This window comes from Sphaeramia orbicularis, chromosome 17 (assembly GCF_902148855.1).
Source record: "Sphaeramia orbicularis chromosome 17, fSphaOr1.1, whole genome shotgun sequence".
NCBI classification, from domain to species: Eukaryota; Metazoa; Chordata; class Actinopteri; order Kurtiformes; family Apogonidae; genus Sphaeramia; species Sphaeramia orbicularis.
Genome location: NC_043973.1, coordinates 28,811,974 through 28,824,971, shown reverse-complemented (window position 1 = coordinate 28,824,971; position 12,998 = coordinate 28,811,974). Strand labels below are relative to the sequence as shown.

The window sequence follows — 12,998 nt, the reverse complement described above, 5'->3', positions numbered from 1 at the left end:
CTTTAAATGCAAGTTCATTTGTTTGAATAATGAACTATTTATTACTTTTTTTTTTTTAATGAATTGTTTTCCATATAATAAACAGTAGTGGGATGGGACATCGGTGGTGACTAGAGTTGTTGGATATGTCAAGATTGGCAACAAAATTGATTGGATTGATTAGTGTTCTTCATGTAATGTCAGTTACTCCCTTTGAACACCTTTGTGGCAAAAAAAATGCCTCATTGACTTCTATTAAAACCAGATTTTTTTAAATCTCACTGTCATTGCATTTTATAACCATGCATTCTCTAATGTCAACATTTCATTTTGAAAAAAGTAGTGATATTTGACATTTTTGTTTGTTTGTGCGTGTGTGTGTGTGTGTGTGTGTGTGTGTGTGTGTGTACAAAGTACTCTTTAAATCAACATTTGATTAATCAATGTGAACATTTATTGCACAAAAATATGACATCTTTGGAAGGTTCAACAACAAAAGAGACACAACAGAAAAGAAATATGAGCAAACTTGAAACGGAAATATTCAGGTTTTGAATATGTGACGTATGCGTTTGAGTTTGAGAGAAACAGAGAAATGAACTGAGAGGATGTGTGTGTTTAGTTTAGTTTAGTTTCGCTTCATTTCGTTTCATTTCATTTCATTTCATTTAGTTTCATTTCATTTTGTTTAGTTTCGTTTCGTGACCTGGTGCTCTACAGGGTGTATCAGAAAAAAGGAGACTCTCAGAAAAAAACAACATAAAATGTGAAGCCATTTTGAAAATCTGCTCATATGTTTTTTATTGACCATGTAATCCTCCCTTGATTGACACCTGTGTCCTGGGTCAGTTTTCATGCTTCAGTGAACAACACTAATTTGAATTGTGCAAAATAAAAATCTTTTGCGCATGGAAGTGTTAGGGTTAATATGAGATCTGTCACCATGGATGACAAGTTCCACTGGTCTTTTACTTGCATACACAAAACAAGAAAAAGATAATTACATGTTAACCCCCTACCATTGATAATATAAATGTATAAATGCATCTATTACACTTTGTGCAGGTGGCAGAAAACCTCTTTTTCAGGCCTGTGCACAACCAGCACCTCCTGATTGATTATTATCATTTTTATTCTCTGAAATCAAACCGGTGTGGTGTTGTTTGCATAGAAGGAGATGCTGTGCCTTTAAGTGATGGTGAATCCCATATATGCTCCACATACACTGTACTTTTCTATCCCTGCCTCTTCAGGACAGGCTCATCTCTACTTTTCACTCTAGACATTGTTTTGGTGGGTAGATAATAGTAGCGGTGCGCTGGTGGGGGAGGGTGCATACTGTGCTGATATATATTGCTGGTCCATCTGGGCCAAGTCATGCAGATCAGACTTCGAACGTTCACAACAACAGCCATGTCACCTCACAATATGTCACATAACCTTTCTGCTCCACTAAACCACCTAATAAGACTCCTTATGTAAACATGAGTTAATATAATGCTCTGAGAAGTGATATCTTCCATAACACTGCTCTACTTTATTTTATTTATTTATTTTAGAAATGATCTCCCTCAGAGATTAAATGTGCTAAATCCTATATATTTTAAGAAGATGAGTTGGAAAACATATGATGAAAAGCTGGTTAGCTGATGTTTTCGATGTATATGATGAAGTGTTATTACACATCCACATTGGTTTTTTTGTACATTTATATAATACATTTATAAATATTCCACTAGAAAGAACCTGAAAAGTGAATGTATTCTAGTATGCAGACAGTGTTTTCATGTAGATGTGATAGCTCTGAGACAAACATTCCTTTTGAGTAAAATCCATTCTCTCATTAATTCTCATAATTTCACATTTTGACCCAAGACTGTATCTTCCAAACTACAGCAAATCAGCATTTTGACTTAATTTTTCTTTACAGTGACTCAAACTTATTATTATTATTATTATTATTATTATTATTAATAATAATAATAATAATAATAATAATAATAATAATAATAATAATGGTTTAGATTTATATAGCACTTTTAATTGAACGCATATTCAAAGAGCATACAGTGGATCCATTATTTATTCACTCACACACTCACCCTCTGATGGTGGTAAACTACATATGTAGTCATTGTCAGGATCTGTGCCTGGGTGACTCTTTGCTCCTCCCTTTTGGTCATGGACCTGTGCCTGTGTGACCCTCAGCTCCTCTTTTGTTATAATCATTATCATCATCATACTCACCTGCTGGCGCTGCGTGGCTGCAGCCAATTACCATTGGCCTATTTAAGGATTAGGTTTGCAGCCATGCAGCGCTGGTCCATTACTCCTCTCTCCTTTCCATAGCCCGGACATTTGATCATATTCATCCACGGACTCTGACTCAGGTTTTGTATGTTTTTTCCTATGGACTCTACTTTAGTTTTTGTATTAGGTTTTTCGTTGTCTGGTTTTCATTTTTTGTTAAATAAACTTGTTATTTTTTCCCTTCAGTACTGTGCATTTGAGTCCTCATTTCCCCTTTCGTGACAGAATGGACCAGCCATACCTGGACTCAGCCGGTACTGAAGGGACCCGTTTTTTCGTTTTTCCGTGTTTTTAGTTTTTTCATCCCTGGTTTCGTTTGTCTTTCCTTAGTTCTCCCCTTGTACCGTCGCTCCGCGCTTCCCTGCCCCATATCCGGCTTTTCTGAGACTTACCTTTGTCCTCAGCTCTGGCGGCTCGGTCTCCTCCGTGCCGGTTGGTTCTGGAGGTCCCGGATCCGTCGGGTGCATACCCCGGTTTGTTCTCCCGGTGTATCTGTCCTCTGTGTGTTTCCTGCCTTGTATTACCGGCGTTCCCATGTCATGTGGGGTCCCGGACCATGTTGAGTCCGGGCTCTCCTCCCGTGTTGTTTTTTCCGGTGCGTTTCTGTCTCTCGTCTGTTTCCTGCCTCGTGTTTCCAGTGTCCTGTTCCATGTGGGGACCTGGGCCTTCGTGGGGTCCGGGTTCTTCTCTTGTGTCTTTTCCTTCGTGTGTCTAATGGTTCGAGTGAGTTTATTAGCTCTGATCTGCCTGTTCATGTTAGTTTGTTTGTTCTGCTTGTTTTATTCGTTCCTCCCTGTCTCTCTCTGTCCGTGTGTGCCGTTTTCTGAGTGTATTTCTCCGTGTGTATTTCTCCGTGTGTATTTCTCCGTGTGTATTTCTCCGTGTGTATTTCTCCGTGTGTATTTCTCCGTGTGTATTTCTCCGTGTATTTGTCTTTCTGTGTATTTTTCAGTACTACCTGGAGGCTAGTACGCCGTCTGGTAGTTTCCCCTCCTTGAAGTCCGGTTCCGGCCGCGCAGCGTTTTCTGAAGCCTGATTCAGTATGTCCGTGCAGCGTTCCTGCAATCTGATTCTGTCTGTTCGCGCAGCGTTTTTTAAAGCCTGTTCCTGTCTGTTCCTGAAGTCCGGTTCCGTCCGGCAGCGTTCCTGAAGTCCGGTTCCGTCCGGCAGCGTTCCTGAAGTCCGGTTCCGTCCGGCAGCGTTCCTGAAGTCCGGTTCCGTCCGGCAGCGTTCCTGAAGTCCGGTTCCGTCCGGCAAAGTTCCTGAAGTCCGGTTCCGTCCGGCAAAGTTCCTGAAGTCCGGTTCCGTCCGGCAACGTTCCTGAAGTCCGGTTCCGTCCGTCCACGCAGCGTTCCTGTTTCCCCGTCTCGGCCTCGCTCTTTGTGTCTCCCCGTCTCGGCCTCGCTCTTTGTGTCTCCCCGTCTCGGCCTCGCTCTTTGTGTCTCCCTGTCAGTCCAGAGTCCGTTCCCCTGTCAGTCCAGTCTCAGAGTCCGTTCCCCTGTCAGTCCAGTCTCAGAGTCCGTTCCCCTGTCAGTCCAGTCTCAGAGTCCGTTCCCCTGTCAGTCCAGTCTCAGAGTCCGTTCCCCTGTCAGTCCAGTCTCAGAGTCCGTTCCCCTGTCAGTCCAGTCTCAGAGTCCGTTCCCCTGTCAGTCCAGTCTCAGAGTCCGTTCCCCTGTCAGTCCAGTCTCAGAGTCCATAGCCCTGTCTGTCCAGTCTCAGAGTCCATAGCCCTGTCTGTCCAGTCTCAGAGTCCATAGCCCTGTCTGTCCAGTCTCAGAGTCCATAGCCCTGTCTGTCCAGTCTCAGAGTCCATAGCCCTGTCTGTCCAGTCTCAGTCAGCTCGAGTCATGGGTCCAGCCATAGTCCAATTCCAGTCGATGTCTGTAGTCCAGTCAGTGTTCGGTCTGTCTTGTCTCAGTTAGAGTCACTAGTCCAGCCATATTCAGTTCCAGTCAATGTCCTAAGCCCAGCTGGAGTCCTGTCTGCCACAGCCCTGGAGGTCCACGAACCAGGGGATTTTTCTGTCCTGTTTTGGAGGGGTTCTCACGTCCTGGTCGGGAGGTTTCTCCATGATCTGGTCCGGAGGGGCTACATCATCCTGGTTTGGAGGTTTTCCACGTCCTGGTCCGGAGGTCTGTCCTGAGGTGCTTCGGCAGTCTTCCCGGAGGCTCTTCACGCCGCTTCACCGGGAGGTGCTTCAGCCTGTTCGCCCTGAGGTTCTGCAGCCAGTCCGCCCAGAGGCTCTTCACGCCGTTTCACCGGGAGGTGCTTCACCCTCTTCGCCCGGAGGCTCTTCACGCCGTTTCACCGGGAGGTGCGTCAGCCTGTTTGCCCTGAGGTTCTGCAGCCAGTCCACCCGGAGGCTCTTAACGCCGTTTCACCGGGAGGTGCTTCACCCTCTTCGCCCGGAGGCTCTTCACACCGTCCCACCGGGAGGTACTTCAGCCTATCTCCCCTGTGGTTCTTCATGCCCCTTTTGCCAGGATGCCCTGGTCTTCGTGGGGGGCTTTTTCGCATCTCTGGGGACGTCAGGATGCCGTCCCTTGAGGGGGGGGTCCTGTCAGGATCTGTGCCTGGGTGACTCTTTGCTCCTCCCTTTTGGTCATGGACCTGTGCCTGTGTGACCCTCAGCTCCTCTTTTGTTATAATCATTATCATCATCATACTCACCTGCTGGCGCTGCGTGGCTGCAGCCAATTACCATTGGCCTATTTAAGGATTAGGTTTGCAGCCATGCAGCGCTGGTCCATTACTCCTCTCTCCTTTCCATAGCCCGGACATTTGATCATATTCATCCACGGACTCTGACTCAGGTTTTGTATGTTTTTTCCTATGGACTCTACTTTAGTTTTTGTATTAGGTTTTTCGTTGTCTGGTTTTCATTTTTTGTTAAATAAACTTGTTATTTTTTCCCTTCAGTACTGTGCATTTGAGTCCTCATTTCCCCTTTCGTGACAGTCATAGCTGCCCAGGCAAAGTTCCACTACTTTTATTCTGTAGGTTTAATCAGTGTAATCAGCCCTACTTGAGAGAGGCGAGAGTATGCACACACTACTAAACAGGTACTGAAGAAGATGGAAAATGTGAAAATACAACAAGGTGGGACATGTATGTACTTTGTGAGCTGGTTGTCATCTGTCCTTACACTCTTTCATACACTTTCTTATGCTGCCTGTGTTTCTGTTGTCTCGCTGTCTCTCTTTCTTTTATTCTATCTTTTGTACTCTCAGTGATCTGGCCATTATTCTGTGCTTGTTTAGTGTTTCTACTTGGCTGACAGACAGCTGTAGTGTGGGGATCTGGGCAGCCCATTGCAAAATGAACAGAGCCTTAGGACAGCGATGGATGGCGATACAAAAGACTGTTACAACTGGGACTTCTTGCTTTCTTGCTGTGGTACATTTCATAACCGAGACACGGGCCAGTGGTGTAGAAACTGGCCTCTGGTGAAAAGCTGTGATGATTTTTTTTAACCTCCATGGCTCTCAGTGTGGTGAACCCTGGCAACATTTAAAGTAATTAAAACCAAGCTTTATATGAGACTGGAAAAATATAGCCCTTATTGCGGTTGAAAATGGATTTTCAGTAAATATATGACAGCAGTTGACCTCAGTAACTTTTTCTTTAACCCATAAAGACCCAAACATTCACAGGCAATCAAAATCATCGACCGATATAAATAGCTAAATAACTGTTGAACAACTAATCCAATCAATACATGTAAATAATTGGTGTAAAATGCAGTTTATCACCTTTTCATGGTCATCTGATGTGACCCATTTGGACGTTCAGAGGCTCTGTGGTGAACGTGGAAACACCGTCATCTTCTACAACATTCATTCACCAGTAAAACCCATGGAGTTGGATCAATGACAGTGGATGGAGATGCTTGGTTTATGTTCAGTTAGTGATATATTTCGCTGAAAAAAGTCACTTTTTCTTCAGTTTTCTCTGTTTCTGATATAATAACCCTCAATTTTAATCTGAGCTTTTATAAAAATCTACATGATTAGTAAGTATTATAAATAAATACAGGAACATACCTGATTTTAACTTTTAAAAAAAAGTAAAATACAGAGGATAATATTGTAATTAATGGTAACAAATCACTTAAGAAATATTAAATAGAGAGGAAAAAAATCATTTGTGAACTGTCACACTGGGTCTTTATGTGCTAAAGGAACTCACCCTCACTTCACAGAAACAGAGGCTGTGTTTTTCCTCTTGTTTCCCAATGACAGGACACAACCAGTCAAACTGTCAGTTGCATCACATCCACAGTAAATTCAAAGTAGCTCTCTGTGTCGTCTCATGTGAAACGTTAGCCCTAACATTAGGTAATTTCTCCTCAAGTAGAATGGTCATAATTTCACCCAACACAATAACGTCTCCCTCCAACAACCATAGACGATTTGCTGAGCCATTACACTGCAGTAATGAAATAAGCACCAGTATGAAAAATGACTTCTGTCACTTCTATCCTCACAGAGTAGGATCTGTATACAACAACAAACACATTTAAGCAGCTTGACATCCAATTAGATTCAGCTCCAATGAGGCAGACTGTCTGTCAGTAGTCCAGACATTTTGTCCATTCAACCCCTATGTATCACTGATGCTGAGGACCACTTACAGAAAAGCATTGTAAAGAGCGAAAAGGTGATTCAGTGGTTCTATGGGCCAAATTCAACTAAACCACCAAGTTTTGACATCTCCATGAATCATCCTCACCTTTTTCTTCATCTTTACGTATCTATGTGTTCACCAAACATATCTCAATCAGATTCTGCGCATTAGTTAAAATACAACAAAAACAGATATCGTTAGCCTCATAGCATAATTGCCTAACTCATACACAAATGGACAAAAGTATTGGGACACGTTGAATTCAGGTGTTTCTTTTCTAATAGGGGTGTGGGATACAAAACAATCATGACAAATGTCATAGTTTTATATTGTGACAAATATCATTGCATTGGTTAGTTTGCTTTAAATTGTTATCTTTGCTTCCAAAAGGAGATCAGAGATGTTTTAATTTAATTTCTCTCAACATTGTTTTTTTTGTTTTTTTTTTTAATCCATGACTATGATTTTAATTGTTCTACCTATAAATTTCTAAAATATTTTTCAATCCTCTGACTGTAAATTATAATTTTCTACCTCAACTAACCATCTACACTCTTCACATCTCATTTAGGAAGAAAAATCTCACTTTGAACTTGAAGGAAATATGGATGTTTATAAACTACATGGACAAAAATACTGGGACACATCATGGTTACAGCTGTTGGATGTTCTGTTCATGCTGATTTGACATATCAGTATTAATAACCAACATTATATTTATCCCAATATAAAACTACATTATGACATTTGTCATTATTGTTTTGTATCCCAGATCCCTGTTAGAAAAGAAACACCTGAATTCAAAGTGTCCCAGTACTTTTGTCCGTTTGTGTATGAGTTTGGTAATTATGCTATGAGGCTAACGATATGTATGTAGAACAGACCCCAGCCTCATTGCCTTATCCATAATATAGTTTTGATCAACACTCAGGGGTCTGTTCTGTTTGTTCTGATCATTTCTCTATTTGAACAATATATCTGAGATTATAAATGACAGAATAAGAGTAAATGGATCTTTTTCACAACAAGTTACAGTGTAAACAGGAAACTCACAGGCACCCATAATAATGTTAATAACAAACCAATTAAATTTATTCGCCATTTCCCGGTATTGTGCATGCTAACTTACTTGAATGGCTGGTCACAGCTGAGCCACTGTTTATGTACCTGTGCTTCACCTGCTGCTACCAGTCAAAGCATCTGCTGTGAAAAAAAAAAAAAAAAAAAAAAAAAAAAAAAGATGTATTACATTATTATAATTCTCTGCAAAATTTATTTTTGTTATTTTGTTGTATGTTTTATATTTAGAAAGCTGAGTTATGCCCCATCAATTTTAAATAAGCAGATAAAGGCCTTCATTCATTTATGGGGAAGGCAGATATAGAATAAAAGCAAATAACCTTGGATTGGTGCATATTCCTGTTTATATGAAGCAAAAAAAAAGGCAAAAATGTTGTGGTAATTGATCTATCCATCATCACCATTCATTTAATCTCAAAATATATTAATAAACTACTAGAAATAGCATTTTTTTAATAGATTGTCAACCTTTTGTCCTTTTCCATCATCCAGTTTACAGTGTGTAGGAAAAATTAACCCTCAAGACTAGTTCTAACATTAGTCTCACTCTTATCGCCAAGGACAAAAAATATGCACCTTAAAAGCATTCATTCATTCATTCATTCATTCATAAAAATTAATTATTATAAATTCATTAAATTCTTTATATGCCAGGTTTTTGTTATGTCACCATGTTTTCAGATGAAAAAAACAAAATATTAATTTTAGTAGACTTTTGAAATTTTGAATTATTACAGCCTGGGATATATATGGGGTCAAGATAGATATATCAGTGATTAGCAGAAACACTGATTTTCATACACTAATTTTGTGCAGTGTCAAATAAGTGACAAAAAGTAATATGCATGAATAGTAATATGCAAAGTAATATGCAAATAATTAATTTTTAACTTTTGGATGGATGGATAGATGGATGGATGGATGGATGGATGGATACTACATGCCAAGTAATTTTTGTGTCAAATTATTACAGCCTCGGATTTGTCAGTGATAAACAACATTGATTTTTTTTTTCTCCGCATTATTATTTTTTCACTGTGTCAAAAACTGTGCTCCTCATGGGATAGCTAAAAAAATGTCATACATTGATTTGAAAGGGTTTCAATGTCTTTCTCTGCAGTATGAGTGAAACAATTGTTTGTACACAGTGTATTTTAGACTCAGTGTACGGGCTGGTCAAATAAGAATACACAATCTTGCTAAAATTCATGCCAAATGCATAAACTCAGCCAAAATGATCAAAAATTAAATGAAAAGTGCGTAAAATGTGCACAACAGTCTCTATGGGTTAAGACAGATTCCCGTTTTTCTTCTCTTTGCCATTGTTTTTCCTGTTTCTTGGATCTTTGTCAGTCTGTTGCACAGGTGTCAAACATGCGGCCAGGGGACCACATCTGGCCCACCAAAGGTTCCATTCTGGCCCGCAGGATGAAAGTGCAAAAATAAACCTGAACAGTCAAGGTTGTCAAAATCATTGTGGTTCAGGTTCCACATACAGACCAATGTGATCTCAAGTAAAAATAACAACACAGTAACCCATAATTAATGACAACTACAAATTTTCTTTGTGAAAAATTATGTGGAAAAATGTAAGTGAAAAAAATAACATGATACTGTGAAAATATTTACATTTACAAAAGTATTCTTTCACAATAAGATGCAAATAAATACTGTTACGCTCGGTCTAGGGGTTGCCGAGACGCAACATGCTTTGAGACTCCCCTCCCTCCATGTCCCTTAACAAACAGGAGCAAATTATCAAAAATGACCAGCAACCATGGAACTGCAGTATGAGATATTTATTTACAAAGAAAGAAAAATTAAATCAGGTAAGGGAATCATAATGTTATACAAAAACAAACTAAGGAAAACAAAATACATCAATCTTACCAAACAAAACTTAAAGAAAAAGATTCCCTCCTTGTATCACTGGTTTTACAAATTTCTAACAAAAAAATGACAAAAGGCTGGTCTGCACAGAGGGGGAGATGAAATGAGAGGAGTCTCTGGAGGAATGAAGATCTGTCCTTTAAATTTCCCGGCTCATCTCCTGAAGCACCAATCAGCTGCAGCCAGCAGAGCAACAGCACACCTGCAGCTGATCCTCCTTTAACTACTATCTGTTGGAGGGAAAACAGGAACAGAAAAACTACAAAAATACAACAGAAAAAATGACACAGCCCATTACAGAATCAAAAAAAATACTAACCCTTAACAATACATAAATAAAAACAAGGATGAACAACCCGAAATGTGCAGCCAGCAGAGCAACAGCACACCTGCAGCTGATCCTCTTTTAACTACTATCTGTTGGAGGGAAAACAGGAACAGAAAAACTACAAAAATACAACAGAACAAATGACACAGCCCATTACAGAATCAAAAAAAATACTAACCCTTAACAATACATAAATAAAAACAAGGATGAACAACCCGAAATGTGCAATTTTAACAATATTCTGCCTGTTCCTAAATGTTTGGTGCATTTATGGATCTACTGTGATCTGTAGTTGTGTTAATAATAATAATAAGATAATGTGATATCGTAGAAATTGTTCAAATTTTAGTTCCAAACTCCAAATTTTTAACAATATTCTGCCTGTTACCAAATGTTTATGTAACACTGTGTGTAATGTACGTGCATAAATAATAAGTCGAGGCATAATATTGTTAAAATTGCACTAATTTTTCAAATGAAATTTCTGTTTTTTTCCAAGTTATTCACATCTTTTTTGTAAAATGTAAATATTTTTTATAATTTAACTGGAGGTTTTTGCATTAAAAAAAGAAAAACTTGGATATGTCATTATTTATAGGTTATTAAGTGATCATTTTACTGGTTTGGCCCGCTTAAGATCAAATTGGGCTAAATATGACCCCTGAACCAGACTAAGTTTGACAGCCCTGCTCTATTGGCTGCATCCTCCCCTCTGACCTGTACCTGGGCGCCTCGAGGGGCGCATCCCACCCTCCTGCTGACGTCAGAGCTCCCAGTGGTTCGTCCTGGCCGCTCGAGCCTGGAGGAGTGGAGATATCTGCGCGAGGAGGAGGAGCTGTCAAAGTTTGAGTTTCCCCGAGAAGGGAGAGAAAATATTTGTACTTTTCAAGAAGACAACTGAAGAGCTCCAGTTTTGTTCGTAAAAAGCGGAATATCTCATCCTGTTGGTATGAAATGACACTTTTTGACCAGCGACTTTAAAAAAACAGAACCCAAAAAGAAGCCAACACGATGGCGCCCCGTTTAGTGCCGTGGCTGTGGCTCACCTCTGTGCTGTGTGTCTGCTGCTGTGTCCTGGCGGAAAAGAAAGGTAAGTCAGACAACTACCGGGACAGGGACGGGGCTTTGTTGTAATGATAAAGCCACACAGAACTTTCGCTTTTCTCTTTACTTTGGCGTGTACATAAATCACACAGAAATCACAGGCAGCTCCGAGCGCCGCGTGGAAAGTTATAAAAGAGTGAGAGAAAAAGTTTGTCCCAGTGTTCGCAGTTTGAGCCTGAGAACAGCAGACAGACTGTTGTAAAGTCTTAACTTGGACTGTCAGACAAGTGGAGTTACTGATAATCCCCACGCAGCGGCCTTTATGTAGTCTTAAAGTTGAGTTTGGTTTGGTGAAGTGCGTAAAAACGGTTCTTTTGGCACATCCCGTGTGAAATGACGAAGACCAGAGTGCGCAAATTTGCACCAGATTGATGATGATGCTGCTGCAGGGAGGGGATGTGGTTGTGCAATTCACTGTCTTATTTCTTTCTTTTGGATCTTAACCCATGAAATGTTGATTTTTGTTGTGCAAGTTCATATATTTTTGCAGAATCTAAGTGTGTTTCTTTTTCTTATAAATTGCCTTATGTTTGATTCATTTGTATCCAGATTTAAACTTTCTCATTTCAGATTTTTATTTCTCACTTTTAGTCAGTTAAAACTTATTTATATACAGTATATTCTAACTACATATAGGGGTGCAAGAAAATATCGGTTCTGCGATATATCGCGATATTTCATTTCACAATACTGTATCGATATTGAAAAGTACTGTATCAATATTTTTAGGTATTTATTCAAATGCAGATATTCATTTTTGTTTTTTGTTTTTCTTTTTTGTTTATATTTTATTCATTATTATTTAACACTCTTTTATTAAATAATGTTAGTTCCTTTGTTTTGATTGCACTAAAATAATGTTCTGATGTTAGTTCTGAACTAATAGAATATGAACATTTGAACAGGATCTTAAACTGTAATGTCTGGAAAACAGAATTTCAGTTTGAACATTTTATGATATAACATTAGATCCTTTTGGGATCAAATAAAAATGTGTTTAGTATTTGCGCAGATTTCTGGTGTAATTCAATTCTTCCAGGAAATAATCATTTAACAAAAAAGAGACAAACAAATTATTGCCTTTTTAACAGTATCATGATATATCATGATATGTTGTATCGTGGTCCTAGTATTGTGATTTGTATCATATCACCAGATTCTTGCCAATACACAGCCCTAACTACATAGAAGATGATTGTGCATGAGTTTGCATGAGGATAGTTTTGTCATTTCCCAAAAATATGAAGCACAAATAATACAATAAAGCAGGAGAGATGCTGTAGAAAATCTGCAAACAGTTGCTGAAGTAGAAGTGCTTGTTAGTCTCTTCTTTTTGACCCTGAAGTAAAGGTCACAAAACTTTTTTTTTTTTTAATAGCAGTACTGCTTTGACTGCAAAATGATTCTTTTCTTTTATTATTTTTGAAGGAAGTGGTTAATTTTTTGCTGAATGCCAACTTTCTAAACGGTCACCTCAAATTATAATTCACAAAAAGCACAAGGATGACAAGTTGTTTCCATTTTCAGTGTTGGATTATTATATTTACTCCACATGTCTTGCCAGCTGATTCACACTGTACCTCTTACAGGCCAGACGTCAGGAGAGAAAGTGACCAGAAGTATCATTTTACTCCCTAATTGCTTTGACTTCCTATTCTCATGAATCATCAGTGTTCCCACT

At 39.4% G+C, this 12,998-nt stretch overlaps 1 protein-coding gene across 1 annotated transcript in view; it reads left to right on the top strand.

Moving 5' to 3' along the window:
* Positions 1–11,016: 11,016 nt before the first annotated feature.
* The window catches only part of egfra (epidermal growth factor receptor a (erythroblastic leukemia viral (v-erb-b) oncogene homolog, avian)), a 46,459-nt gene continuing 44,477 nt past the window's right edge, over positions 11,017–12,998 (top strand). The window contains exon 1 of the mRNA XM_030160790.1: positions 11,017–11,303. Within this exon, the coding sequence (XP_030016650.1) occupies positions 11,225–11,303 (79 nt within the window). The 5' untranslated portion in view covers positions 11,017–11,224. The remainder of the gene's footprint in view (positions 11,304–12,998) is intronic.